Here is a 26,689-nt window from a genome sequence, read left to right on the forward strand (position 1 = left end):
AGCCGAGGGAAGAGGGAAAGTGGCGAGAACTCAGCTGACACGTTTGCTGCAAGCTCTGGTGGGAAAAATCCAAAGGACATAAAATTCCTCCGGGAGCTGATGGACAGATGTTTCTTGAGAACCTTGATTCTCCAAAGACCCCCTGCCTTTTAGGAATGTAAACTTGGGGCGGGTACTTCCAGGGCCGACCAATTTGGTTTCAGCACAGGCCCGGCTGAATGAGTCGCAGCCCAGAGGATCTGAGAGCAGATGACTATCTCTCTGAGCGCCCCTCAGCCTGACGGCTTATGCGACACAGGGCAGGGCACCCAATGCAGGACCTGGGCCCTTACTGCCCACACACCCCGTCAGCAGCAGACAGGGCCCAGGCCCTCAGGCCTCACTGGATGCACGGCTCGTCCAGAACCCAGCCTCTTGCACCTCAAGGACGACGGCCTGCTCTGGCAGATCTCCAAGTATGGGTGAGGGTCTCAGCTGGGAGGTGGAGGAATCCAGGGGGCCTCCCCACCACACTGGCCCTTCTCTGCTGTGCACCTATGGGTGCGTGGCACCCATGTGCTGGGGGAGTGACCGATGGCTGGGGGACGCCCAGTCCCCAAGGTGGGCGACTGGTCACCAGTGCCCTGCCCGCCCTGAGCCACCGTGTCGAGACAGACAGCGGGGCCTGTGGGCCTGCCAGGCCAGCATCCCTGGCCTCCACTTCCAGGGAAGGTGGGGAGGGCGGGGGAGGGTCCCGGAGCAGGCCTCCAGAAGAAGGCCCCCCTGCCTTTCCTATCAGGAAACACATCCTGTTAGTGTCTGGCTGCTATTTGTTGCAGTTGGCTACGCCCTCCAGCTCACCAAAAACAGCCTCAAAAACAACCATTTCCTCTCTGCTGAGAGACAGGGGGAAAACGCAGGCGCGAGGCACACACACACTCACTCACACACGCACGCGCATCCCTGCAGCAACCCGTTTGCTTTCCAGGACCAGCTGTTGGGTGGCGGAGGCACCGGGCAGGGGCTCAGGCAGCGGAGGCCCCAGTGGCTCACTTGCGCTGCTCCCAGCGGCCCTGCTCAGAGCCCCGCTCCACTCTGGTCCTGAGAGTGAGGCCCAGGCACCCTGTGTTGCTGCCTGCCTCGCCAGTGATTTCTGTTCTCTTCGCCTCCTCCTCCTCCCAGGAAGACGGCGCGCTCACGACTCTGGACTCTCGCTGGTGCCCCTGCTTCCTCCCCGGGATGGGCAGCTCCGAAGGCTTCAGCTCAGGCCTGGCCCTGCTCCAGGTGCAGGAAGGAGGGTAAGGAGGGCCGCAAGGCGGGCGCCCCCGCACCTGTCGCATGGGCCTTCCTGACGCCTCCAAGCATGAGCGGTGATGTCCTCTAGCCACCCCTGGTGACAGCAGCTGACCGACTGGGACTGGGACTTTCTCCACGACAAGGGGACGGCACCGCAGTCTGCAATGACTGTCCAGAAAGTGGTGGCCACGGCCGTGCTGGTGGCCCTCGTCTCTCTCATTCTCAACAACGCGGCGGCCTTCACCCCCAACTGGGTGTACCAGACGCTGGAGGACGGGCGCAGGCGGAGCGTGGGGCTGTGGCGGTCCTGCTGGCTGGACAGGGCCAGGGGAGGGCCGAGCCCGGGGGCCAGGCCCGGGCAGGCGGACACGCGGGACTGCGAGGCCCTGGGCTGGGGCTCTGAGGCGGCGGGCTTCCAGGAGTCGCGAGGCACCGTCAAATGTAAGTCTGCTTATTTTCCTTCCTCCTTTAAAGCGGCTGTGGATGCGGGCACATCTGCTGACGGGTGATGGGTGCTCTGCTCACAGGGGCGACCTTGGCTCTTGGGGACCCAAGCAAGCCCCAAGCTCCAAGCCCACCCTGCCCCGGCCCCTTTGGGACAGAATTCTTCCTGTGCAGGAGGGGGCATTTTCTCTGCCATCATGCATAGCTACGGTATGGATACATTAACCAAAGCAAGGAAAATACGTTTTTCTTGGTGGAAAATAAAGATTGTTAATGAGTAAAATAAACAAGAAGCTTAAAAACATGCGGCTGGGTTTGGACTTCATTCCACAGTTGTCAGGGTCGTTAAGGCAGTGGGCAGCACAGAGGGAGACCCTCCAGGGACTGGCTGTAGGTGGGATGCCCAGGAGAGACAGGGAGACTAATGGCCTTCAGAGGGCAGAGAAGAGCCGAGACTCCTGTGAGCAGGGGCCTAGCTCTCCCTCTGCCCAGTGGTCCTGTCTGGTTCGTCACGTCCGGCACATGGTCCATTACAGCTCTGAAAGGTGGGAACTTGACTTTGAAAGCGGGGTAGGGTTTGAGTGTATGGAAGGGAAGGTTCATAAATATGAAAACGCTTGTCACCTAACGTGTAGACACACGGCAACAGCAGCCGATGGGCAAAGGTCTCCGCAGTGACGACCCTTTAAAACTGCAGACAAGAGTCTAACACGTAGACCACATCACCTGTTCTGCATACGACACTTGTCCTCAGGAAAACGTGGCTCCGGCCAGGCCTCTGCTGGCTGCTCCAGAGGGCACGCCTCACTCAACTCAGGCGTGATGGCCCTCAGAATTCTGACCCATGAGGGAATGGGAGTGGGGGGATGTTGCCTCCACTTCACAGGCAAAGAGACTGAGGCTGCAGGAGGCATGTGGCTCCGTTCAGGTCCCCGAGGGGACGCGACCCTATCTTTGCACGTGGACCCCCTCGCAGCACAGCCTGGGGGTGTCTTCCATCGGGAGTGGCTGGCTTGCCAGCCCGCGCCACCCCCACCCCCGCTTTGCAAGCACAGAGCCACAACCTCCCTTAAAAAGGGCGAAGAGCCTGAATGAATCAATGAGCTTCTGTGAGCTCTCAGACCAGGGGCCTGTGGGGGGCTGGGTAGGTCAGCTGAACTTGGGTCGCTGTGACCTGCTGGTCAGACTGGTCCCTCTGGGCCCTGGGTCTGTCCTGAGGAGCAGTGAAAGCCAGTGACTGGGGCTCTAGCGTGGGCTTCGTGCAGGCCACGCCTCTCCCACCCCACAAGTGCACTGAGCCCGCCCCCCACCACAGAGCAACCCCCCACCCCGGGGGGAGGCCCCACGTCAGCCCAGCCCCTGCCCTGGGCTCAAGGCCTCCAATGCCGCGCAGGTGCCCCCTCCGGGCATCCGTCCCCCCGCCCCCTTGTTGAGCCAGGTCGGGTCAGGTCAGGCCAGGAAGACACAGGCCGGGATGCTCTCTGCCTCCAGACCGCACAGTCACCCTGCCGCATGTCCTGAGCGCCCCGCTCACCTGCCCTCATTTGCTGTCCCTCCCTGACCACCTGATAAGCCCCCTGAACAACTTTTAAACCATCCTCCTGCCATAACATGGTATTTGTGGCAGCTGACCTTTAATGATGCCCTGAGCATCAGAGGTTTTCCCAGAACAAGGGAAACGTCCTTGGAGCTTCTCGTGAATGAGGCTGAGGCCAGGGAGAGGGGCTGGCAGATGTCTCACCAGCTCCCGGGCACCGAGCACTGCTGCCCCGGGGGTTCCGGAGCTGGGGCCTTCTGGCCTGGTTTCTGGGCTGCCCCCTTCAATCAAACCAGCTCCCGGTCTCATCAGCTCTCATGCAAAACCCCAGCCCAGGCTTTGCCCCCGATGGTCCAGCCTCCAGCCGGGCTAGAGACAGGGAGGGGGAGTGGGCGGCCTCGACCATGGAATCACCTCCATCTGTCCATCCCGAGCCCTGCGTGGGGGTACCGAGGGGGCGAGACTCGTGTTGCTTCACCCTAGAGATTCCAGACATGATGCAGGTGGCCAGGGCAGCTCTCAGGGACAGCAGCCACACTTCTGCCGGCTCTGTGCCCAAGTCCTGGCAGAGCCCGCAGAGCCGAGCCAGAGCCACTTGGCGCATCAGGCCAACACCACCGTCCCCCAACGTAACAAGCTCTAGTGAGGGTGTCCCGAGCATGCTGGGTCAGGGGACGACCCTGGGGCAGGCCCTCCAGCTGCCCCCATGTCACGCCAGGTCCCGTCCTCGAGGACAGGGCCCTTCCCCCACACTGGCTCACTGGGCGTGTGCGGCGGCCATGACTTTTGTTACTCATCAGGTGGGGGTCTGGGGGTACCTCACAGCCCAGGTTGGGGGTCAGTCTTGCTTTCTGGCCCCCGTTCTCTCTACCACTTTTCATCTCTCCAAGTTTTGTGCATTCTGTTGGGCACCTGTGTCCTTTCCCTGAAGCCAGGGGGGACATGAATAAACACGTAATTAAATCTCCTGGGGTGACCTCTGCTCTCTGTCTCCTGGGAGGCAGCCTCACAGGGCACTGGGGTGGGAAGGGGCACAGCGACTGCCCAGCCAGCAGACACTCACGGCCACGTTCTCATGGCTCCTCAAAACCCACTGCTGTTGCCCAGGCTGCGCACACAGCAAGTGTGCGGACCCGTCAAACGTCCAGGCTTGGTGGGCGCTAGTGAGGACTGGTCCTCTCTGGGTGGCTGGGAAAGGGGGCATGGCCAAGGGGAGAGTCCGCCGCCTCAGCCTTTACAGCCTCGGGCACCTGGGTACTAGGCAGTGGCCTAGGTCGACTGCTTGGAGGGTGGATTGCTGCCAAGATGTGTGGCCTGGGGCTGAGCGCTCAGAGCCGCTGGGGCCACAGGGATGGCAGGGCCTCGTGGTGCCAGCACCAAAACACTGCAGTGCAGACACTCCCGGCATGGCCAGCCCGTTGGTGCACGTCTTTCCTCGCCTGCGAGGCTGGGCCCTGGAACCGGAAGGACATTCCTGGGCCCAGAGTGGATCCCGGTTCCGCCCTGTGTTGTGAACACCCATCACGTTTTAACAGCCCTCGTCTCTGAGGCCACCTCCACTTCCAAACTCTATGACCTCTTAGAGTAGCAGGACCTTCTGTACGGGCGTTTGAAGGGTAAAAATTGTTGCAAAGAAAACAGCGTGGAAACAGCAGCCTCCATGGGAAGCAAGCTAGTGTTCCAGAGTCTGTGGCCCGAGCAACCGGAGCCCCCACGTTAACAGAGGAGCCGCGTGTCCTCCTGCTCCCACGTGTGGTCACGGGGACCCGAGAAGACCTCGTGAGCAGCCAGGAAGGTTTCTGCAAATCATGAGCGCTAGCAGCCCTGCCACCCCAGCCTTGGGGGAGAGGAGGGGTCTAGCCCGTGTGCGGGGAGCCCGCTCTGTTTTCCGGCCCAGCCTCTGTCCTTTCTCCGAGTTGCTCCGGAGCTGCTGCCACACCACTGCCAGAAGCCCTGCGCTCACCAGGCTGCACCGCCCACCCCTGGCTCCTCGTCTCCCTGAGTTTTAAAGGGTCAGGATTCCCAGCGACTGCAGCTATGTTTTGTGGTAACTTTGAAGACTACAGAACCCAGAACATGAGCGCTCGGTCACCCGGCAGTGAGGCCCACGGAGCGTGTGCGGCCGCGCAAGGAGTGGGCGAGAGTGTCACGGGCAGCGTCAAGCCCTGGCAGAGGCGCCGTCCGTCCATCTGTCTGCCTGGGAATGCTCCTTGGCCCTCAGTTCCAGGCTCTCCTTCCAGAAGCCCTCTGCCCCTCCACCCTCAGGGCTGCTCTGACTTCGCAGCAGCCCGAGGCCCTTGCACCACAGTCCAGAGCCAGGCCTGGGATCTGGAAAGGGTGAGACCCCTCAAGCTCCGGACAGCAAGAGGGAGGCCAGGGGGAAGCAGGTCGAGACCCCTGGGCAGGAGGAGCTGACCCTCCGTGGCAGGAAGTGGCACAACGCCCCCCATGAGACTCTGGACTCCACAAGCGCTAAATGTGAATGCCGCCTGCCCGCAGAGCATGAATCAGGCAGCGCTGCACCTGAAGCCTGGGGGGCGGGGGCCACTTTTACAGCATGGAAGGACCACGAGGAAGGGGCCTGACTTCACGGCAGACAGCTTTGCCCTCCAGCACATCGGGGGGAAAGCTGACTCCCCTGATGGCCTCTCGATGACACCTCCATGGCCCCCACCTTTGCAGTCCAAGCATCGGACTGCCCCATCCTCCCTCTGCCCTGAGTGCACAGCCTCCAAATGCCTTGCTCGGGGACCAGGGGCAGGTGGGGGCTGGGAAGGGAGTGGTGAGACTCGGTGAGACGGAGGGAGGAGTCCCGGGAGGGGCAGGCAGCCCGGTCTCGAGAGGCCCTGTCCCTGCTGACCGCCTGCTTCTCTCCCTCCGGCCCCTCACAGTGCAGTTCGACATGATGCGAGCCTGCAACCTGGTGGCCACGGCGGCACTTGCCGCGGGCCAGCTCACCTTCGTCCTGGGGCTGACGGGCCTGCCCCTGATGTCGCCCGATTCCCAGTGCTGGGAGGAGGCCATGGCTGCTGCGTTCCAGCTGGCAAGTAAGTATCCTCGCCCGGGCCCCGGCCAGGCTGAGCAGCCGCATCCTCAGCTCTTGTCAGGGCTGGCAGGTCAGCTGTGGCTTCTAAAGTCATGACGACCCCTGTGGGTCACACTCCCACCCCACCCGTCACTGTGGGCAGCAGCAAAACAGAAATACACACAGGGGTAGAGCGCTGAGGTGCAACCAGATGGGTCTGTGTCTGTTTGCTCAAGGCCTCCCGGCCCTTCCCATCTAAGACAAGGTGCTGAGGCTCATGGTGACCTGCTTTGCTTTCCAAAGTCTTCAGCATCTGGTGTTTTCTTTGCCCCTCTGTAGCCTGTGTGGCAGGCGGCCTGGGTTCACGCTCCTCCCATGAGGGTTCAGCAGCCTGCTGCAGGCACTTGGGCATGTGGGCAGAGGGGGGCGCCTTTCTGACCCCTCGCCTGCCTCCATGGCCTTCCCGGCTAACGGTTAGCAGACGGGGAGTACTGGGCACACATGGTTTCCAGCCGGCGACCTGCACGCTTGGTTATAAATGCAGCTTCCTGAGGCCTGGCTGGGGTGAGCAGGGCCCTCTTGTAAGAAGCACAGACAAAGCATGGAGGACCCTGCCAAGCACACAGGGACACACATGCAACACCAGGGCCAGACAAGCGTGATGGGGGCAGCGTGGGGGAGAGCAGCGAGGCCTTGGCCATCAGCGAACAATCCAGAAGCCACCTCAGCCTCTGGGGGCGACTGCAGGGTGAAATGGGGCAGGGCCTGGGCACACTGTAGTCTTCACAGGGCGAGTGCGGCAGCGCCGTGGATGATGAATGGAACTGTTCCAGGAGGCTCTGCACAACGGCCACAGAAGCCCCAAAGCATCTACCTGGCACCCCAGGGAGCAGAGGGGCGTCTGTGCTGGTTTCCCCTCTTCCTCTGCCTGTCTCACTGGCCCAGGTTTAACGATCACGGGAACCTGGGAGCTCAGGTTTCCTGCTGCCTATGGGGAAGGTCAGATGGGTGGCTGATGGGACAGAGGAAGGGCCAGGACGTCACCAGCCCGCTGCCTGCCTCTCCAGCTCGGTGGAGAAGGCAGTGTCCCAACCATGAGGGTGCAGTTCCAACACACGCGGCGGGAGGAACGGCAGGAAGTATGAGTGAATCACTTGGGGAATAATGGATCCCGGCCCTCATCGTCCTGGAGAAACACAATTTCCAGAATGCGGCTGACAGGCTGGCAGCACTCATGCTGGAAAGTGCCGGGTGGGACTCGGAAACAGGCCCTGTTCACAGAAGGCCAGTCACTTCCCCATGGCCAGGCAGGACGGAGGGCGTCGCCAAGGCCTAGGAAAGAGCGCAGGCTTTGATGTCAGGAGAACAGAACTGTGTCCGGCCCTACAGCTTACCAGCCATGTGAACGGGGCAAAGCCACACCTCAGTTCACCCAACTGCAAAATGGGGTAATGCCCACCCTACCCGGGGCAATTCTGAGAGTTAACCAGGTACATGAAGCGGGACCTCGGACCTCCACCTCCTCCCTGCTCTAGGACTGTGAGGAAAAACACGGACATTCCAATGTCACACATGTAGGAAAATCACCCACCTGCCCTCTGCTGACCCTAGGGCTGTAAATCAAGCAGTTTCCTCGCCTCACTGAAACCACCCACCTCTCTCACGTGGGATCATCTGAAATTACATCCCTTCAAGAAGGAAGTGGAAGATTTTGCAACATGATTGGAAAAGCTGGATTAGAAACATATTTTAGTGGCATGAAAGGAATAAAAGTAACAGCTCTTGATTCTGAAAGTAACTCCTCCTAGCAGGATGATCAAATCTGTCATTGCATTTCTTAAGAAACTTCTTTGAGACACTTATTTAGAATTATTAGAAAAAATATTGTGGGTTTGGTGTCAAAACTGACATCTTACTTCCTGTAAACTCTTGTTTCAGAACAAAATATTGTTGTTTCCAAATAACACACCAAAAAAATGGAAACGGGGGAACCCCCATTAACTAAAATCAAACTGTCTTGCATCAATCGGTGGGGGCTGGGGGGTACTGCCGAAGGTCTGGGGGTCAGGGGCTGTCCTGGCCAAGTGGGGGCTGGGGGCACAAGCTGCTTTCCTGAGTATTTCCAGGCCAGCACAGCCTCTGGAAAGGTTGGACCAGGCTCTGTCCAAAAACCGTCAGACAGGCAGAGGCCCACGGAAAAAGCCAGAAGCCCCAAGCAGCACCTGCAGCACTTCAGATGGTCCCTCTGCCTCCGCAGGCCCCCTCTCCCCCTGGTGTCCGACGGTTACCCCCAGAGGGTCTGCTGTGCCCAAAAAGGAAATGCATTTGGCCCTGTTTAGACTTGTTTCATTGACAAACAGTGGAGAACACAGCTCTGTGCCTTTCTTCTATCACACTGCTAATTTTAGAGCTAGGTTTTTTCCTGTGCTCTGGTCTGTTTTAAACAGTCAGGGAGAGACTGAAGGGCGCCAGGATATCCTGTCCCAGGAGGGGGAAATGCCTGCTGGTACCTGTTATGCAAGGGAACCTTGAGTCCCCAGTGCTGGGGCCAGAGGGTGGGCGGGGGGAGAGAGGTGCTCGTGAAGGGGGGAAGCACACGGATTCCCCAGGAGGCCGGGACCAGCCGGAGAGCAACACCCCAGCGGGAGGAGACAGGAGGCCGGCCGCTTGCCCATTCATCCCACGGCCGTTTCTGGCCGTTTCCACCACGCTTGCATGATGCCCAGCCCGGGTCTGTGAAAGGGCGGTCCCTGCTGCTCAGGGCTGTGGCTCCAAAGGACCCTGTCCCAGACGCCAGGGAGAACCCAGAAAACACTGCTCTTGCAGGGCAACAACGTGACTACCAGCCGTTTCACCGGGTTTGCTCTATTGAACTCAGGGCATCGCATGCAATAGTTTGCAATTTCTTTGCAGAATTTTAATTTACCTTAAAGTTGAAAAAACTCCTTTCAGTCCCTTATTCCACCCCCACCCATAAGCTGAACATCCCGTGAAAGCACTGTGTTTGCTGGGGTAGCAGCAGCTGTCCGCCAGCCCCAGCCTGGCCCACCCCTTTTCAGACCCAGCAGGACGATTTCAAGAGCGGCATTTCGTGGACCTTGTGGGCTTCACGTCTGCAGGCTTCCTCTCTCCACTTCTGGAAATCCTAAGACTTTTTCTTCTGACGATAAACTTACACCCTAAGGGCCGCTTACTCCGCGCCGTGAGAAGGCTGACTTTATCATCCCAAAGGTCAGTCGGGGTGATGCACGGTGTCTGTCTTGGCAACTCGTGAGCTGGTGGGGATCATGCTGTTCTCGCAAACCTGCTCATAGGAACGTACCACTTTCTGTGCTTTACTATAAAGCAGCACTTGGCTTGGGCCAGACACTTCGCTTTCCTGTCTTCTGAGCCCACTTCCCAAGCCCAGCCCTGCCCCCGCACCCTGGGGAGAGTGTCACCTTCTCCTTTCCTAGACTCTCTCCCTAAGGGGGAGGCACCTGTCCCCACTTTCTGCTGCTCACAGCTGAGCCTCGAATGCCCTGTACACGTCCCGGGGCCTTGGCCAGCGCTGCCCCGTGGATGCTGAGGCAGGTGTACTGCTTGAGGGCTCAGGGCTCAGCCACATGGTCTTCCCACCCGTGGGCCCTGCGTGTGCTTGATGGCCACTCCAGAGGAAGGCCTGTGACTGCCGGTAGAGCCCTGGGAAGCCGGCAGGAAGGAAGAGAGGAGAGGGCGCTGTGAACCACAGCGCCACAGCCGCCGGCTCACAGAAAGGGGCTATTTGATTTGGAAACACAAGTTCATGAGGACGGAATTGACTCCACGTGCAGAAGTCCGTGCATTTGCTAAAAACTCTCCCCTTAGATTCGTTTCTGTACAAACAGCGATGTCACTGAAAATTTCAGGAGAAAGGGGACCTGAACGTCAGGAGAATGGAGAAACTGCACTTCAGGCTGGCTGTGGCAAGAGAACCTCATCAAAGTAAAAGGCCAGTTTGATTTCAGGAGGATGTGCCCACACGGCCAGCACAGGCAGCCGCTGCCTCTCCGTGTCTCTGTGGCTTTCCGCCATTGCCACGTGGCGCATGCTTGGTCCCCGCGTCCCATGCATCTGCTCAGGCCACACCACCCCGACTGGCCCAGGGCAGAGTCCACGTGTCCTCGAGCCAGCCCCACTGTGACATCCACCCACGGCCCAGCACCTGGGCCTACTGTTCCAGTCAGTTCTTTGTATTTTCCTGCTGCAGAAATAAATGTATTTTTTTTTATGTTAGGGAAGCATATCCCTTCTCTGACTGTACGTGTTCCAAGTTGAACTAAGATAAAGTAAAAGCCAACACTGGTCTTGATACAAAGTCACATCAATGTAAATTTTGTTAACCTTTTTTTTTTTTGTGGTACGTGGGCCTCTCACTGTTGTGGCCTCTCCCGTTGTGGAGCGCAGGCTCTGGACGTGCAGGCTCAGCGGCCATGGCTCACGGGCCTAGCCACTCCGTGGCATGTGGGATCCTCCCAGACCGGGGCACGAACCCGCGTCCCCCGCATCGGCAGGTGGACTCTCAACCACTGTGCCACCAGGGAAGCCCTGTTAACCTTTTTTTGCAATGCGGTACAGAACTAGACTTCTCCTTCCTACTTCTCTTGGGAAAAAAACCAACCAGCAAGAAGGTGCAGCCTCTGAGCGACGCTGGCTGGAGAAGGAGCACCTCGATGCTTGAAACCCGTCCGTACCACTCACTGCTGGATGCTAGAGAAATCATTTTCAAGACAAAGCATGAGACAGGGGGGACTCGGCCTGTTCATTTCATTCTGTAAAAAGTCCATCCGAGAGGCTCTGCGCTCCCCGGGCCTGTCACCCCCACCACTCTTCCCACTGTGTTTGCAGACGTGGGTGGCTGTGCCCGGCTGTCTGTTCACATGTGAATTCACACTTCTTTCATCTTGTGACATAAGAAAGAGTCTTCTCCATTGTAGGCCGTACAGCTGAACATACAGAGGAAGTTAATAAGCTGAGTAGAACGGCAACAAAGCAACAGCCTGCCCTGTTTCCAAAAAAACGGACGATGTGATCTTAAGAACCATAAGTAGCCCTGTCGCTGGCAAGTGGGTGGGTGTTCCCCGCCTGGAGGGAGTAGCGCCTCCCCCACCCCCACCCCCACAGCCCTCATCCTAAACGGGGGCGCCTGGATCAACAGGTGGGTGACTGCCCAACTGAGCGCTCAGGGGCCAGGACAGGAGGACGGGAGGCGCCCTCCCGCCAGGCAGATGGAGCTCAGGACGGCGGCGCCAGGAAAGGCAGGGGGACCAGCACGCAGCGTGAGGAGACTCAAGGCCAGGTGTGTCTTGAGGGCCGGGAGATGCTGAAGTGTGTCCTCTACAGCCTCCACAGGGCAACCAGTGCAGCCACAGGAACGTGGCCACGAAAGGCATGTGGCCAGAGTCGTGACACGCTTTAGGAAGTGCTTGTTAATAGAAGACTGTAAAGTTAGTTGCACTTCTAGAATATTCTAACTGCCTTACTATGAACCTTATGTACAAAGGACTCAGGAGACACACAAGTGACACCGAGAAGCCCATGTGCACTGCCTCCGGCCCTGGTCAGTGGTGGCTGCCCGTTGGCCGGGCCTGTCTGAACCGAGCACAGAGCAGCCGTGTCCCCCACCATGGCCCAGCACCTCGTCTCCGAGGATGCACATTTCAGATGCTCTGATGTGGGGTCCCAGTCATGTTTCCTGTGACAAGCAGGGTCTCACTCGGGAGCAGTCCTGGGAGTGGGTCGGGGGTCCCAGGGCCACGTGTGTGCCCTGCTGGCGTGCCCCGTGTGTGCCCTGCTGGCGTGCCCCGTGCTTTCCTCAGTCAGGGCCTGTCCAGGTCGGGGTCTCACAATTCCCAAGTCTCCACTGGATGGCCCTGCAGTAAATTCAAGGTCTTCTGTTCTCAGTGACGCAAACCAACCCCATGTCAGACAGCTGATGGCCCTGGAGGCTGTGCGGAGGCCCAGTTCCTTTGCCCGTTCCCTTCTGATGGACGACGCTGCAGATCTGTGCTGAGGCCAGGAGGCTGGTCCATGTGGCCTGTTGCTCCTCCGACCCCACTCCCCTGAGATCATCAAACCCCTTGGCTAGGTGGCCCAGGGAGCCCCGCCCTCTGCTGTGGTGACCAGGGTGAGTCCATTTCTTGGAACCCAACATGCCCGAGGAGGACAAAGGCCCTCGGGGACCCAGCGTGGTCCAGACAGGACTCCCAGCCCCTCCTGGACTTGTCTCGTCTCTTGCCCTGGGCTCTGGCCAGGCCGAACTGCCCGCTGCAGCCCCTCCACCTGCCCTGCACTATGACATCTGCACGTCTGTTCATGCTGGTCCCCAACTCCCTGTGTCCTCCTGGCTTTCCTCAGGAAACCAGATCATGTATGACCTGGCGTGGCCCTGGAGCAAAGGGCAGCAGTGATGCCCACTGACGATTCTAATAGCTGTGTCATGACTTAGTGCCGGGGCACAGGCTGGAGTTTTCTAGAAACACAAGCATCCTGGAAGCATTTCTGCACCTTCCAGAAAGTATGAATTAAACATTTAACTGCCCCGGTCGTGTCCTAAACAATGGTGACGGTGACTAATCCCTGTGCTAATTCTCTATGGTACCTTGTGGAGCTTTTTATACATGGAAAGCTTCTCGATACTTCCTTTCTGTTAAAAATAACTAATTCTGTTTGTCATGCACACTGGCGAAAAGAAACTTCTGGCATTCCTCTCTCCCAGCTAGGAGTACTTCCTCTGTCCACGATTTTGTGCCACCGAGTTTTGCGTTAGTGAGGGAAGGAATTAGGACCTGTGTTTTGTGTAATGCAAATGAAAGTACTTTATGTGTTCCCTTGTTTTCACTATGTCTTTGGGCATTTTTTGCCAGCCAGGGAGCTTGTTGTGCCTTCTTTCAACAAGACTCAGAAGGACGGGGCGGGATGGGGCGAGGGGAGCGAGGCCTCTGCCCCGTCCCAGCCATCAAAGGTTCCAACTCAGATTCAGACCTGAACCCTTTCAAACATCAGTGCCCTGTTAGCGTAGCTGACAGATCTTGGGTGCGAAATCCCGGTTTTCCTATTGTAAGAACTAATAAAATCAAGTCTTTGGAGTTCCTTAAAGATACAACTATGGAAGTGATGATGTGACAGTATTAACAGCTGACCGAGAGGGGACATGGCTGCCTTAACTGAGTCCACACAGGATGCTGTGCACAGTCCTGGACCCCCTGTGTCATCTGGAGAAAGGAGCGGACGGAGGGAGACCCGCAGGGGACCGGGTGGGTGAGGGGGACATTCTAGAACCAGCCAAGTCTATTCAGCCACAGTCCGGCTCCCCCCCCACTCCCCCCACCCCGAATGTGCAGGCCCTCCGCCGTCTCAGGTTTTGAAAGAAAATATTTCCTCTGGAAGCAAGCACTAAGAATAAGAAAACTCTTAAAAACAGGAATTCAAACTAAGTTAAATACAAATCTGAGTTGTTTCAAGGTAAGACTTAGAAAATATCTGCGTTTTCTTTCACTTTGAATGAATTAGGTGTTTATAAGCCAGAGCGGACCTTCCACGGAGTTACCGCTGGACTGTCCGGGGTGAGGAAGTGGGTGTCAGCGTCACCTCCATGCGGAGGGCAGCCAAGGAAGTGGCCTGACACCTGTCAGGTCACAGGAAGCACATGAGCCCCTATGACCATCCAGGGTCAGGATTGAGCAGACGCCCCCACCCAACAGCCACCAGACCCAAAAGTCCCATAAAATTCAGCTCGACCCCAAGGCACCAGCACCGAGTGCAGCTGGGGTCTCAGCCCCAAGAGGACAGGGTTGGGTGGGAGGAGAAGCGGGAGTGGCCCCACGGCTGGACCCGCGGCCTCCTCCGCTCCCTGTCTCACCCTGTCCTTTGTCCGCAGGTTTTGTTCTGGTCATCGGGCTGGTTACGTTCTACAGAATCGGCCCGTACACCAACCTGTCCTGGTCTTGCTACCTGAACATCGGGGCCTGTCTGCTGGCCACCCTGGCCGCGGCCATGCTCATCTGGAACGTCCTGCACAGGAGGGAGGACTGCATGGCCCCCCGCGTCATCGTCATCAGCCGCTCCCTGACCGCACGCTTCCGCCGCGGGCTGGACAACGACTACGTGGAGTCGCCGTGCTGAGGGCGGCGGGAGGCCACTTGGGGATCCGTCCACCGCAGGGACTGTCTGGGAAGCAGGGCGCTGCCTGCGTGGCTTCCCATGAGAGCACATGTACGACACGCATTCACTACGTTATACATAAACACAGGGCGTGACCACATACCGGCTGCGTCCCACCCCCACCCCCCCAACTCCGCCACGGCCCACTTCACGCTCGCGCACGTCCTGTCCTGGAGACCAGCTCCGGAGAGGCACGTCCGGGATGGCAGCCGCCTCGCTCTCCGCCCTGGCCCGGGAGTAATTTATTCTGTATCTGCCAAGAGGGGCGTCCTGGGTCATAGTTACTTTGATAAAGCAGAACACAGGGAAGAGTTCTGAACTGTCCATGACCTTCCTCCAGGGACTCAGAATTTACAGTCAGATGGTTACGGCTTTACAACAGGATTGTGTTAGTGATGTCCATTTACTCCTGATTATCTTCCTAAGTTAAAATAAAACACAAACCTCTTGCCATGGTTTAAAACTTGTGTTTTATCCATTACACTGCCACGTGGTGAAGGAATATGGCTTATTCTTCTGTAGCTTTGTGGGTCAGCAGTCAGAGAAGGGTTGACACATTTTACAGGCCCGGTGGCAGAGCTCTGGGGACCACTCATGGCTCACTCATGTTTCCGTTCAGAAGTCCCCATTTCTACAGACCCTAAGTGCTAGCCGGACAACGGCAGGTCCACAGTTGGCACAGTATGAGGGAAAAAGTCTATTGGCTTAAAAAATTTCAGAGATTGATTCACTTTTTTCCCTAGAAAAGTCTTCAATGCGTCCAGCCAAACTTGGTGGGCTACAGAAGACCTTCCCAGCACCAGCCTGGTGCCAGCAGCCCTGGACCTGACTCCGTAGCAGGGACTAAGCCCCAGGCTGAACATAAGCACCTAAGAGCTGCCTCAGGGGCTCAAAACCAGCCCACATCCCCCGGGACCGGGCTGGGTTGCCTGGCCACACCTGCAAGGACAGTGCCCCGAGAGCGCAGCTGCTTGTTCCTGTGCCACCTGGCAGTGGGAAGCACATCTTCCGGCCCAGGAAACAAGGGGCGGTGGTGGGCACCGTGCAAAGTCCGCGGCGTGGGGGTGGTCACTGTCTGGCTGCTGCCCCCACACTAGGTCAACCCTCTAAGAAACATTTAGCTTTGCTGCCTCCACCTCCCAGATGATGTGCGGTGACCAGTCTGGAATTCGAAGGCCACACTGCCCCAGGAATTTGTCTTTAGTCAGAGCAAGAAGTAGATCCGGTTGTTGCTTTAAAAAAACATAAAGCAACGGAGAATGACTTAAAAGCACGTCTGGGCTGACCATGGATGTAAGTGCAGCCCAGGGCAGAGGTACAGCCGGCACACTAGGGGACCCGAAGGGCTGCCCTTCCTCCCCCGGGCACCTCAAGCTGTACAGTCTCAGCAGTGTTATGTACACGACTACATATACTGCATGGGCCATGTGCTCACCTATGGTCTGTGATCGAGTTCCTATGAAACGGAAAGTGCCTCCAGCCACTCTTCACTTCCCTGATCAAAAGCCTCTTGCCCACCTGCAGCAGGGAAAAGCCCCTCTGCTGTGGACCAAGACCAAGTCTCAGGCTGCTCGGAAGGTGCTTCTGGGTTACAGACCCATCACTGCAGACGAGGGCTGCTGGGAGGCCCTAACTCCCGTCCTCCTCTTCCCACTTGAATTTCACCCTTCAATAGTTTTTCTACTCTTTGGCAATTAAAATCTGTCAAATGCTCCTGAGAAGCTCTGAATTCTCACAGGCACAGAGAGGAAGCTGCTTATAGGTAGCCCTTGATTGACAACTTAGAGCAATTTTAATTGAATTTTGCCTGCCGTTTTGAGAGTTTACTATCAAAACCTTTTCGGTTTAGGGCTTCCCTCGTGGCACAGTGGTTAAGGATCTGCCTGCCAATGCAGAGGACACGGGTTCAAGCCCTGGTCCAGGAAGATCCCACATGCCACGGAGCAACTAAGCCCCGTGTGCCACAACTACTGAGCCTACACTCTACAGCCTGCGAGCCGCAACTACTGAGCCTGTGTGCCACAACTACTGAAGCTCGTGCGCCAGAGCCCATGCTCCGCAACAAGAGAAGCCACTGCAATGAAGAAGCCTACGCACCGCAAGGAAGAGTAGCCCCCGTTCACCGCAACTAGAGAAAGCCCGTGCGCAGCAATGAAGACCCAACGCAGCCAAAAACAAAAAACAAAAAAAACTTTTCTGTTTAGCGCAATTATTCCTGGACAGACAGATGTTATGAATATTTAGCAACTGCAGAACTTTCAACTAGGAAGTGTCCACTGTAAAGTAAATCAAAACAACTAAATCACAGCCCACGAGACACCGAGCATCGCGAGGCCAGCCAGGTGCCCATATACAACTGGGTTTCCACCAGCACCAGCATCTCCTTGAGTGAAAACCCATGGGACATCAGGAACGCCAAGAAGAGTGAGCGACGATGAGACTCGCGGGGAGGGAAGAGACCCGAAGGAGGGCCGCAGGGAGCTGGGCGCAGCATACCTCGAGAGCAGAACCCTCACCTCTTGATGAGCTTGATGGACCGGAAGGCTTCGTCCATGTCCCCGACAGCCAGGAAGAAGGTGAAGTTGAGCATGGCATCCCGTGTGGGCTTGTCACAGTCTTCTAGCCCCACGAAGTCCCGCAGGGGCCTCCTGCCCACTGTCTGGGGGATGCGCTGGGACCCGGAGTCCACCTGGTCCTCGAGGTCCACTTCTCCTGGCTGAACGACAAAGGGCACTGTTTATTTGTGGATCCCTGCAAAGCCAGGGCCCACCCCGGGCCTCTCCCTGGGGGTACTCGTCAGCTGCGGGGACCCTCTGCACACAGACCCCATATTCAGCAATGCTCTCGGCAAACACAACGCACATCTGCAAGCCCCTTGAAGTTACCAGAACTTGGGGCTCTGGCTTCAGACAGTGGGTGACGCAGGCTGTCGACGCACAGGGACCTGCCAGCTGCTAAGGCGCTAACATCAGCTGCTCAACAGCCGTGAACAGGCGCAAAAATCCCTACCTCCCAGGGCCATTTGTAAAATTCCTAGAAAGAGCTTTTACTATCAAGTCAGACCTGTGTACACGTGCAGAGGGTATTAAAGTCAACGCCAGCATCACTGCAGGTAGAAGTTTCCAAAATGTAACCTGGATTAGTGGTGGTGAGCCCTCTGCTGGTGCTTCTCAGGAGAACCTTCACCTAGTGCAGCGCCCGCCCCCCGCCACACCCCCCACGCAGGCAGAGGAAGGAAATCCTGTGGTCCCAGCACAAGCACAGTTTAGTGCACTGTCTGGACCATGCCTTCTGTACCAGCTCCGGCCACAAATCCTTCTCAAGTCCACTTCCCTCCTCCCAGCTAGACGGGTTTCCATGCCCTCCACTCACCCCTGGGCTGGACCCGCACACACCCCCCTCGGTCTCCCACCTGGCTTGCTCTCTCTCTGCCGCGTCCATTCGTCTGATTACACAGGCTCCCCCGTGTAAAGAGGGGTCATGATCCACCTCCCTGGACCCCACTCCCCCGCCCTGGCAGTTTCGTATCTGCTGTGACTCTGACTCCTTCACCACCTGCCTCTGACTCACTTCCCAGCAGCTCCTGTGTCACGGATCCTTCTGAAGTTCAACTGTAGCCCCCAACTGTGGGGGCACTTGATCTGGGCCTTGAAACCCTGATAGGATTCATCATACCCAGGTGTGGACAGGGAGACCCTCCAGGCACAGAGCAGAGCATAAGCAGAGGCCCGGAGCAGCCCTGGTCAGGGTTCGTGGCCGAGTGGCCAGGTCACATCTGGCGGCAAGCTGAGTCCTCAAGTTTGGGCTGATTTTGCACTGAGTGGGAAACCTTCAGAAAACGTGGACACAAAAACCATGGGGGTACTTGCTGTCTGCTGTGGTTTCACAAATCACAAGACAGCAGCCTGACTTCCGTCAGCCTTGCTGTGGGTCTGATGCCCCGTCCTCATTAGAGAGCCCTGATCCCCGTGAGCACATGCGGGAATTCTCAGAGGAACAAGTGCGCCCGCGGTCATGGCTCACAGTGCCCCCTGCCTGCACTCGCCTTGGGTTCTGCTCTCGAGGGGATGAGCCACCTGCTCTGGACACACGTGGGAGCTGGGGGCCCAGGGCTGTTCGACTGACACCACACCCTTGAGTGTGCGGACGGGAACCTCGGAACGCCAGGCGCTTCAGGGAAACAGGCTGCTTGGCCCCCTCCTCTCCCGCACTGAGAGATCAAATGAATAAGACTTCCTGTGTTGCAAACACAGGCAAGTGAAATACTTCCTCACCGCAAGCATCAGGAGACAAGACTGTTCGTGCTGCCCCAACGAGGAGCTGACGCCGTGCCAGGCCCCCGACAAAGATGGAGCATGAGAGGCGGGAGGTGTCAGCACACAGACAGCTGTCGCTTAAAACAAAGAAAACCACATCTTGGGGCAACTGCAAAACTCAGGTAACAAGGAGGAGCATCACCCAGGCCTCTGCTGGGCCAACAGCTCCGAGTGGATGCTCGGGGGGAAGAGAGCCGAGGAGCTGGCGGAGGGGAGGACAGTGCTCAGACTGTGGGAAACAAGCCCAGGCGTGAAGACGTGGGAGACGCCCAAGAGAAGGAGCTCGAAGGCTGTCTCTAAGTTTTGAGTCTCAAATCAAAGAGAAATGAAAACGTATAAAAGCACTAAATAAGAATGAAATTCAGAAAAATGCTGGTCTGGAGGCACTGGTCTATTCAAAAGAGGGAACTCAGAAAACCTGCAATGGACGGAGCACAGGGGCTCCTGGAATCGAAACCACACAACCTCACAAAGTTCACTGCATCGCATCACAAGTCAAAGTGCAGAAAAGACTATTTGCTGTCGACCTCGATGGCTGGGGATACTGTTCCCAGGGGCAACCCTGGCCTGTGGTCTCAGGCGGGCACATTGCACGAGGGCTTCAGCACAGCCTGAGACTCACAGACCCACACGGCTTGCCCATGACAGTCACAGAACAAAGAGCAGACAGCCCACCCTGGGCCTTCCTGCCAAACCTCTTCAGGTCAGTAATAACCCTGGGAGGGGCCCGGGGAGACCTGTGTCCTGGCTTCTGAGCAGACAGTCGTTCATACAGGCAAGGGGCCTCAGCTCCGGAGCCGGCAGAGATAGCCAAGCTCAGATGGCATGTTCGCCATCTCTGGGGGTCCTCTGGGGTCTGCCCTTACCTCTGGCTCAAAAAGGAACACTTGCTAACTGCAGAAAATACAGAGTTCATGTTTAGGGTTGATTTTAAATCACCCTATGCTAAGAGCCAAAAAAATCCAAGTAAAAGTCTACATACTTCAGTCCTTCTTCCGACACGACAGTAAAGAAAGACGCGGCAGGGGAGCCCAAAGAGCTGACGAAGGGGAGGAGTCTGCAGATTTTACGAGAATAGGAGCAGCAGCGGTCAGCGCATTCGCAGTCTTGCAGAACGGAAGGCATGAACGACAGGCTGCAGCCTTCAGGTCCCAGCGCAGCCGTGCCTCCTTTGTGCAGGCGGTGTTGGCGCCCAGCTGAGAACAGGTGGCTCAGCCAGTGTTTCAACTCGTCTGTACATTCCGCCACCCCTACCCACCAGATGCACCCACCCCCGTGATCAGCACGGCATCTCAGGGCAGAGGATGGCTGATTTCAGGTCTAGCAGGGACCATGGGGACGTGGAGACCAGGTCCCAGGGAAGGCAAATAACTCATCCAAAATACTCTTGTTGGAGGTGGGGGGAGGGGGTGGGTGGCGTGTGCTGAAAACAACCCTGTTTGATCAAAAATTTAAAAACACACCCATGGGACTTCCCTGGTGGTCCAGTGGTTGGGACTTCGCCTTCCAATGCAGGGCGTGCGGGTTCGATCCCTGGTGGAAGAGCTAAGATCCCACATGCCTCAGGGCCAAAACACCAAAACATAAAACAGAAGCAATAGTGTAACAAATTCAATGAAGACTTTAAACACGGTCCACATCAAGAAAATAAATAAAAATAAAAAAAATAAAAACAACCAGTGTATGTAAAGGACACACACGTGGGCAAAGGACAAAACCTCTCCTGAAAGGCTGCCCGCCAGCCTTTCCCAGCGACCATCTCTGGGGGTTGCGACCACGGAGATTTGCAGCATCCTTGGTCTTTAATTCTTTATTTGAAGCTTCTGAATTTCCTACAGTGAACATAGGAATACGTGCGTTTTTTTTTTGCTTTTTTTTTTTTTTTTTTGTGGTACGCGGGCCTCTCACTGTTGTGGCCTCTCCCATTGCAGAGCACAGGCTCCGGACGCACAGGCTCAGCGGCCATGGCTCACGGGCCCAGCCGCTTCGCGGCATGTGGGATCTTCCCGGACTGGGGCACGAACCCGTGTCCCCTGCACCGGCAGGCAGATTCTCAACCACTGCGCAACCAGGGAAGCCCAGGAATATGTACTTTTAAAAATCCAGCTAGAATTTTTAAAAAGAAGACAGGAAAGTGGAAGGGTATGGTGCCTTTGGGGGATGCTGGAAGGGACAACCCTCAGCAGCACTGCTGCCTGCCTGCCTTTCCCCACACAGAGACCTCGGATCTGCAGGAATCTCTGGCGACAAATCAGGGCACACGGTTTGCTTGTTTAACGAAAGAGCCCCGGTGGGGAGGAGGGCCTGAGACACGGCTGCGCACGTGGAGGCTCCCACCTTTCTCGTGAAGTAATAATGGGGCACTTGGATTCCCAGGAGCGTCTGGAAGACGGGAGGCCGGAGGAAGCTGTCCTGCAACAGGAAGCCGTGCTCTTCAGAGACGAAGAAGGACAGGACCAGCACGTCTGCCTGCAGAGGGAGACGTTCTGTCTTAGTTTGGCAATAACTTTCCTGAATCTCACCCAATCCCATTTTCACTGCTGGGATATTTACATAAAACACAAAGAAAGTAGAGGGGCCAACACACGGGCATACAGATAACCCCCTTCCTCCTCGGGGCACACAGCAACCACACCAGGCTTCGCTCTTCTCTGACGCCCCTCCTGGAGGATGCACCTCGTCCGGCCTGGTAGCCACTAGATCCATCTCGCTGACCTCGTGGCGAAAACTAACCCTTCCACCCGCGCTGGTGAGTGAAGCTCAGGAGCTCCCGTGTTTCAAGAGTAGCCCCTTCAGTTTCCTGACTTTGACATGGAGACTCTGCTCTGCTCTCAGGGAGGGACAGCGGAGAGGCCGGTGCTCAGCGGGACCCTGTCCTGCAGGACTCGGCCGCAGACCCTTCTGCCCAGGAGACGCGGAGGCTGAGGGGCTGGTGGCTGCCCTGCTGTGTGAGTGCCTGGGTTTCCTCACCATCTTCACCCAAGACCAGGAGCCCTTCGCCGGCCATGCCCCCACCCTCCAAGTGGGAGCGAGTGCCCCCAACTCGCTCGTCACCAGACCCTCTCTCTCGTCTTCGAGTCTCCGCTCCAGTGACACAGATGCCACCAGGGCCCCTCTTGCCACTCATGTTTCAGACCCAGAGACTGATTTGCTTCTGAAAATGTCAGGGTGTGGAAACTGGCTGCTGGTAGCCTCAGGGGCTCCAGACTCTCACGTCCTGGAGGGAATTCCCTTTGGCAGGGACACAAGTCACCTGAAGCTCTAGGGCCGGCCTGCCTTTGCTGACCTACTGAGGACCCTACAAAAGATCCCTCTGGGTCACAGAGAGGCGCATGCAGCCCCTGGCCTTTCTTGGGGATTGCTGGGTGTCCTGCAGGACCCAAGACTTGGAAAGCGTTGGAGTCCTGGGCCCGAGAGTCACCAGTTTTGGGGAGGGAGGCCCTGCAAAGCCGGGGGTTGGGGTGGAAACAGGGGCGAGGGGGCCAATTGTTCGAGGGATGACTGAGGAGTCGGCCTCAGTAACTGGACCCCACAGGACGAGCTGACATCAAGGGGTAAGTTCACATTAACTGTTTTGATAAAGAGCTCTGAACCGCAGAGAGAAAATGGCATGTGACAGAGGGTGGGGCCAGCCCTCAGTGTCAACCCAGAGGGGATAGATGTCCCCCGGCATCCTGGGGGTGGGTGCTCGCTCTCCTGAATCCATTCCCCAGGACTTCCCTGTGGCCCATGTTGGGAAGACAGAGCCTGCCACGTCCCCACCAATCTAAATACAAAGGCGACAGCGTGTGGTACCGTGGGGCCCGTGCTGGCCTTGCCCGGGGCCTTCTTGTCCGTTGGCTGCAGTGGGGCGCCCGGCACTTCCTGCACGGCTTCACACACAAACAGCCTGGGCTCACTCTGATCCCAGAAGTGGCTCACAGGCACGAGATTCGTCAGCCTCTCATCCGCGAGGGCCTGGCTTCTGAAAGAGAAAGACGGACCCTCACACACGTGGTACATCAATGCCCTGAAGAATGCATACCCACCCAATGCCCCACTGTGTTTTCAGAAACACTCTCCAAGCCAACAGAGATGCTGACGGGCCCTCTGTGCCCCAGGACTCAGGCTGCCCTTGCGGACACTCGAGTTGCAGCCCTTTCAGAAGCTTGAGTTCCGACCCCATGACTACAGAACCTTAGAACCTGGAAAACAGATTAGAGACTCCAGTCCACCCCGACTGACCAGGGGAGTTTGTTTCTACTTCACCTCTGGTTTCCACCACTCGTGATCTCTGAGCTCTTTCAAGGGTGAAGTAAACTTAGCAACAACCTGCCTCGAAGCCAACAAGTAACTGAACATCGTTTTCAACATTTTTTCCAACAAAATCCTCCCAAACCACAATCTTACTTCTTAGTCTCCTGTCCATTAAAGCACAACGTCTCTCTCTGATCTATCTGTCCCCTCTTGAAGTCGAGGATGGTCACTGTGTCCATTTCCACATCGTAGAAGCAGATTCTGGAATCGGGGCTGCTGTCAGCCTGGGGAAGAGAGAGCTGGAGCTCAGGGTACCCGCCCACTGACAGCCACACGCCTGGAAGAGATGCCCGGGTCATCCACCCGGCCGCTCCCATGAACGGGCCTCCAGCGTTCATAGTTCGAACGTCAGCTTATGTTCATCCTGCTGAAATGGCTATGGAGTTACTACTTTCTAATTTCAGAAAACTGAAGACAAATTCTCAGACTGTGCAGGTCGACTATGGCTGTCTAGCTGTTCTTAATACAGACGTGAGTGTGATGTCATCTTACCTGAGGTCGATTAACCATGGGGACAAGGAGGGACCGAGATTCTGATAAACTAATTCTCACACAGGTGAGTAAAAATGAAGTAAACTCCATAGAGAGAAGCTTCAGAAAAGCTGAGAAAAGGGAACCAGCTTGGTTGTTGGGGCAAAATGCCAAGAACTCACGTAGACTGTTAAACCTTTATTCCCACAGATACCAGGATGGTAAAGGGACGTGCTTACTTAAGAAAAGAGAGGCAAGAAAATGAAAAATTACAATTACCGATATCTTAGACAAAAAGAAAATACTGTAAGCTTAAGAGCAATGGAAGAAATCACAAATTAAAAATCATCAATAGGTTTGACTAAATAAAACTGACTAAAAAAAAAGTCATCGCAACTCCCTAAGCAAAATGACAAACAACGAAGCGTCTGGGAAACGTTAAGATGGGCCAGGACTCAGTCTCCACCCCAGACACCACCCCCACCCCGCCCCGGTCTGCAAGGAGAGGGGCTCCATCCCGTCCTCCTCCTCCTGCTTCTCCCAGCCTCTCCTCCCCTGGGGAGTGCCAGTGGGGCAGGGGAGCTATCTTTCACTGCAAGCCCCCTTAACCTAGCTCAACTTTTCTTTCTTTGATTTTTTTCTTTCACCAGGGTGAGCATTCCCAACCCTGGTCTGAGCGTTGAGCTCCCTCAAGCTCGCTCTGCTCTTTAGAATCAGGCCTCCGGAGACAATGGTCACTCAGCAGTCCGCGCTTCTCACCAGCGTCCACACCCAGCACCAAGGAAAAGGCCCTTCCCGGGACTGCCCAGCACCATGTCCCGCTACCCTGCCTACCTCCTGTGTGGGCGTCTCCTGCCTGTGCGTGAATACCTGGGCAGTGTCCTGGCCATTGAAGGAATGAGTGACCCAGGACTGCCTGGTGTGCAGTGCCTGCCTGTTTCTCCCCATCAGCTCAGCTGCTTCCCCTCCCTCAGCCTCCCCAGGTCCACCCTGGGTCTCCGGCTGGTAGGACCCCCACCTCCAGCCAGACCTCCCGGCTGAGACTCAGGCTTGTGTCTAACTGCCCACAGGCCACCCTTCAAATGCCTTAACTCAACAACCAGACAGGACCCCCCTCCGTCCCCCATAGGCTCCTCACCCAGCTCCTCTCAGCCACTGTCCTTCCCTGCCCTACAGCCAAGTATGGCTGTGATGGGCCCCAAGGGATCTTCCACCTTGTGATAGCCCACTGACCACTCAGCCTGGGCCTCCCCCTCTGTCCGTGACCGAAGACCTTGGCGAAGCCATGCTTCTGCCACGGGGTCGCACTCTGACGCCTTGGCAGGGCTGTGCCCCCATCACTTGCCCACCCGGTGAGCCCACACCTGGGCTCAACCTCCACCTCCCCTGGAAGACTCCGGAACTCTTGAGAGCTGTTCCACCTACCAATGACCTCCAGCCCTGTACCTCTCCTCTCAGCTCTCACCAGGGTTGTAAAAATTTACTCGAGTCTGCTTATCCGAGGGAAGGGGCCGATTCCCCCATTTAACTGATCAGTTTGTGTTTACAGTGGCCAGCAAAGTGTGTGGTACATGGAGGGCAACCAGCAATCCACTCTTGAATGAACGAGTGAATAAGTGAGCGAATGAGTGAATGAGTGAGCGAATGAGTGAATGAATGAATGAGTGAAAGAATGAGTGAGCAAATGAATGTGTGAGTGAATGCATGAGGCGAGCATGAACTGACATTGCCGGGTGGGAAGGCACTAGCTCCTCCAGAACAGGCGAGCCAGCCACCTGCCTCCTTCACACCCATGTCGTGTGTCTCTCTAAGCAAGAGGCTCCAAGGTCCTTGCACAGTCGTCACCCCTGGTGCCCAGAGAATTTAGTCAGCCGATGGAAAGAGGCAGAAGAGGGAAGAGTTGAGGGTCTCTGCAAAGCAGAAACCACTGCTCCTGATGAAACAGGGAGTGAAGGAAGGTGGGGAGGTGAAGGTTGGCCCCAGGCGAGAGGAGAGGCCAGACAGAAAGCTCCCCCACCACTCCGCCCATGCAGGGAGGAGGGGACATCTAGGGCGAGCTGGAGGGGTGGGAGGAGCCGTGCATGAGGGGACCCACCTTGCTGAGGAGGATGCTGATCTTGCTGCCGCTGGCATTGCACCTGAGGGAGGCCATGCCCCCCACGCCGGGGACCAGCCCTGCCAGGCTTTTGCAGCTGCAGTGTACCTTCGCCTCTCTGTGGGGAGGGACGCGGTCTCAGTGGCACCGCCGTGGGATGGCAGGCGCCCCTTCTCCTAGCAGCCTGGAACCTGGGCCCAGAGGACTGAGCTCCGCTTGGGCCCAACTGCTCTCACTTCGGTAATGTGAGACCCGGGAAATGGGCTGAGCTCAGAACATAGGGTGATTTTTTATTTTTACATTTTTTTTGTCAAGGTATAATTGACACACACATTATCTTAGTTTCAGCTGTACAACATAACAATCTGCTATTTGGTGGGTGAGGTTTTAAAGTTCTGTTTCTGTGAACAAACATGAACACGTATTTTGTCCCTGTCTCACACAGGAGCAGCTTATTAAGGATGCTTCATCGTCCCCAGAGCACAGCCGGCCGGGGTCTCTGCTGCCCATACTTCATTACAGCTGTGTGCTTTTCCACTGTGTGGACAAACTAAAATTTATTTAACTAATCCCGTTTAGTTGTTTCAGTTTGTTGCCATTAGAAACAACACTGGCTTGTAGAGGTATCTCATCTTGATTTTTTTTTTGCTTTATTCACATTTCCTTACTTTTCTCCTAGTGTCCTGTGTCTGTCCTAGGCCCCCGTCCAGGCCCCACTTGACATTTAACTGTCTCGTCTCCCTGAGCCCCTCTGGGCTGGGACAGAGTCTCCAGGCTCATTTGGTGTATTTCCTGCTTCAGTCCCAGTATTGGTCCCTGCATCATTTCTCCGAGGAGATCAGCTCCCTTTACTGCAGGAAGACTTAGAGACCCAGATCCGGGCACAGGATGTGCTCGTTGCTCTTGGGGTGTCATTGCCCCCAGGCCCCCACAGCTGACAGAGCCAGGCTGTGTGTGTATTGACTGGTGTGTATCCTCATAGCCATGGTATCTTTATACGCATCCACCTGCGTCTACGTGAAGCTGCACTCTGCTTCAGACTCACATCT

General features: G+C 56.7%; 2 protein-coding genes across 11 annotated transcripts in view; one reads left to right on the plus strand and one right to left on the minus strand.

Moving 5' to 3' along the window:
* Positions 1 to 26,689, minus strand: part of IFT140 (intraflagellar transport 140) — a 72,204-nt gene that overhangs the window by 15,075 nt on the left and 30,440 nt on the right. For 7 of the 8 annotated variants that reach the window (XM_028498571.2, XM_028498573.2, XM_028498570.2 and 4 more), the window contains 5 exons: positions 25,641 to 25,758; positions 23,168 to 23,298; positions 22,574 to 22,742; positions 21,116 to 21,247; positions 16,979 to 17,178 (listed from right to left, as the gene is read on the minus strand). In XM_028498571.2, the coding sequence (XP_028354372.1) occupies positions 16,979 to 17,178; positions 21,116 to 21,247; positions 22,574 to 22,742; positions 23,168 to 23,298; positions 25,641 to 25,758 (750 nt within the window). The remainder of the gene's footprint in view (positions 1 to 16,978; positions 17,179 to 21,115; positions 21,248 to 22,573; positions 22,743 to 23,167; positions 23,299 to 25,640; positions 25,759 to 26,689) is intronic. The other variant, XM_028498577.2, reaches the window with a different exon arrangement.
* Positions 907 to 15,243, plus strand: TMEM204 (transmembrane protein 204). Of its 3 annotated transcripts, XM_028498587.2 has the most exons (4): positions 907 to 1,716; positions 6,148 to 6,303; positions 9,341 to 9,512; positions 10,169 to 11,154. In XM_028498587.2, exons 1-4 carry the CDS (start codon positions 1,440 to 1,442, stop codon positions 10,182 to 10,184), a joined length of 621 nt encoding a protein of 206 aa, XP_028354388.1. In that variant the 5' UTR covers positions 907 to 1,439; the 3' UTR covers positions 10,185 to 11,154. The 3 variants fall into 3 exon arrangements, with proteins under 3 accessions (XP_028354388.1, XP_007100169.1, XP_054945937.1); XM_007100107.3 differs by lacking the exons at positions 9,341 to 9,512; positions 10,169 to 11,154 and adding an exon at positions 14,179 to 15,243; XM_055089962.1 differs by having other exon boundaries at positions 9,341 to 11,154.

Source organism: Physeter macrocephalus, chromosome 14 (assembly GCF_002837175.3).
Source record: "Physeter macrocephalus isolate SW-GA chromosome 14, ASM283717v5, whole genome shotgun sequence".
NCBI classification, from domain to species: Eukaryota; Metazoa; Chordata; class Mammalia; order Artiodactyla; family Physeteridae; genus Physeter; species Physeter macrocephalus.

Bases quoted from the DNA above. Each gene is read 5' to 3' on its own strand.
- TMEM204 (XM_007100107.3), top strand. From the start codon at position 1,440: ATGACTGTCCAGAAAGTGGTGGCCACGGCCGTGCTGGTGGCCCTCGTC. The intron at 1,717-6,147 runs GTAAGTCTGCTT...GGCCCCTCACAG, and splicing joins GTCGCGAGGCACCGTCAAAT to TGCAGTTCGACATGATGCGA. The intron at 6,304-14,178 runs GTAAGTATCCTC...CTTTGTCCGCAG, and splicing joins TGCTGCGTTCCAGCTGGCAA to GTTTTGTTCTGGTCATCGGG.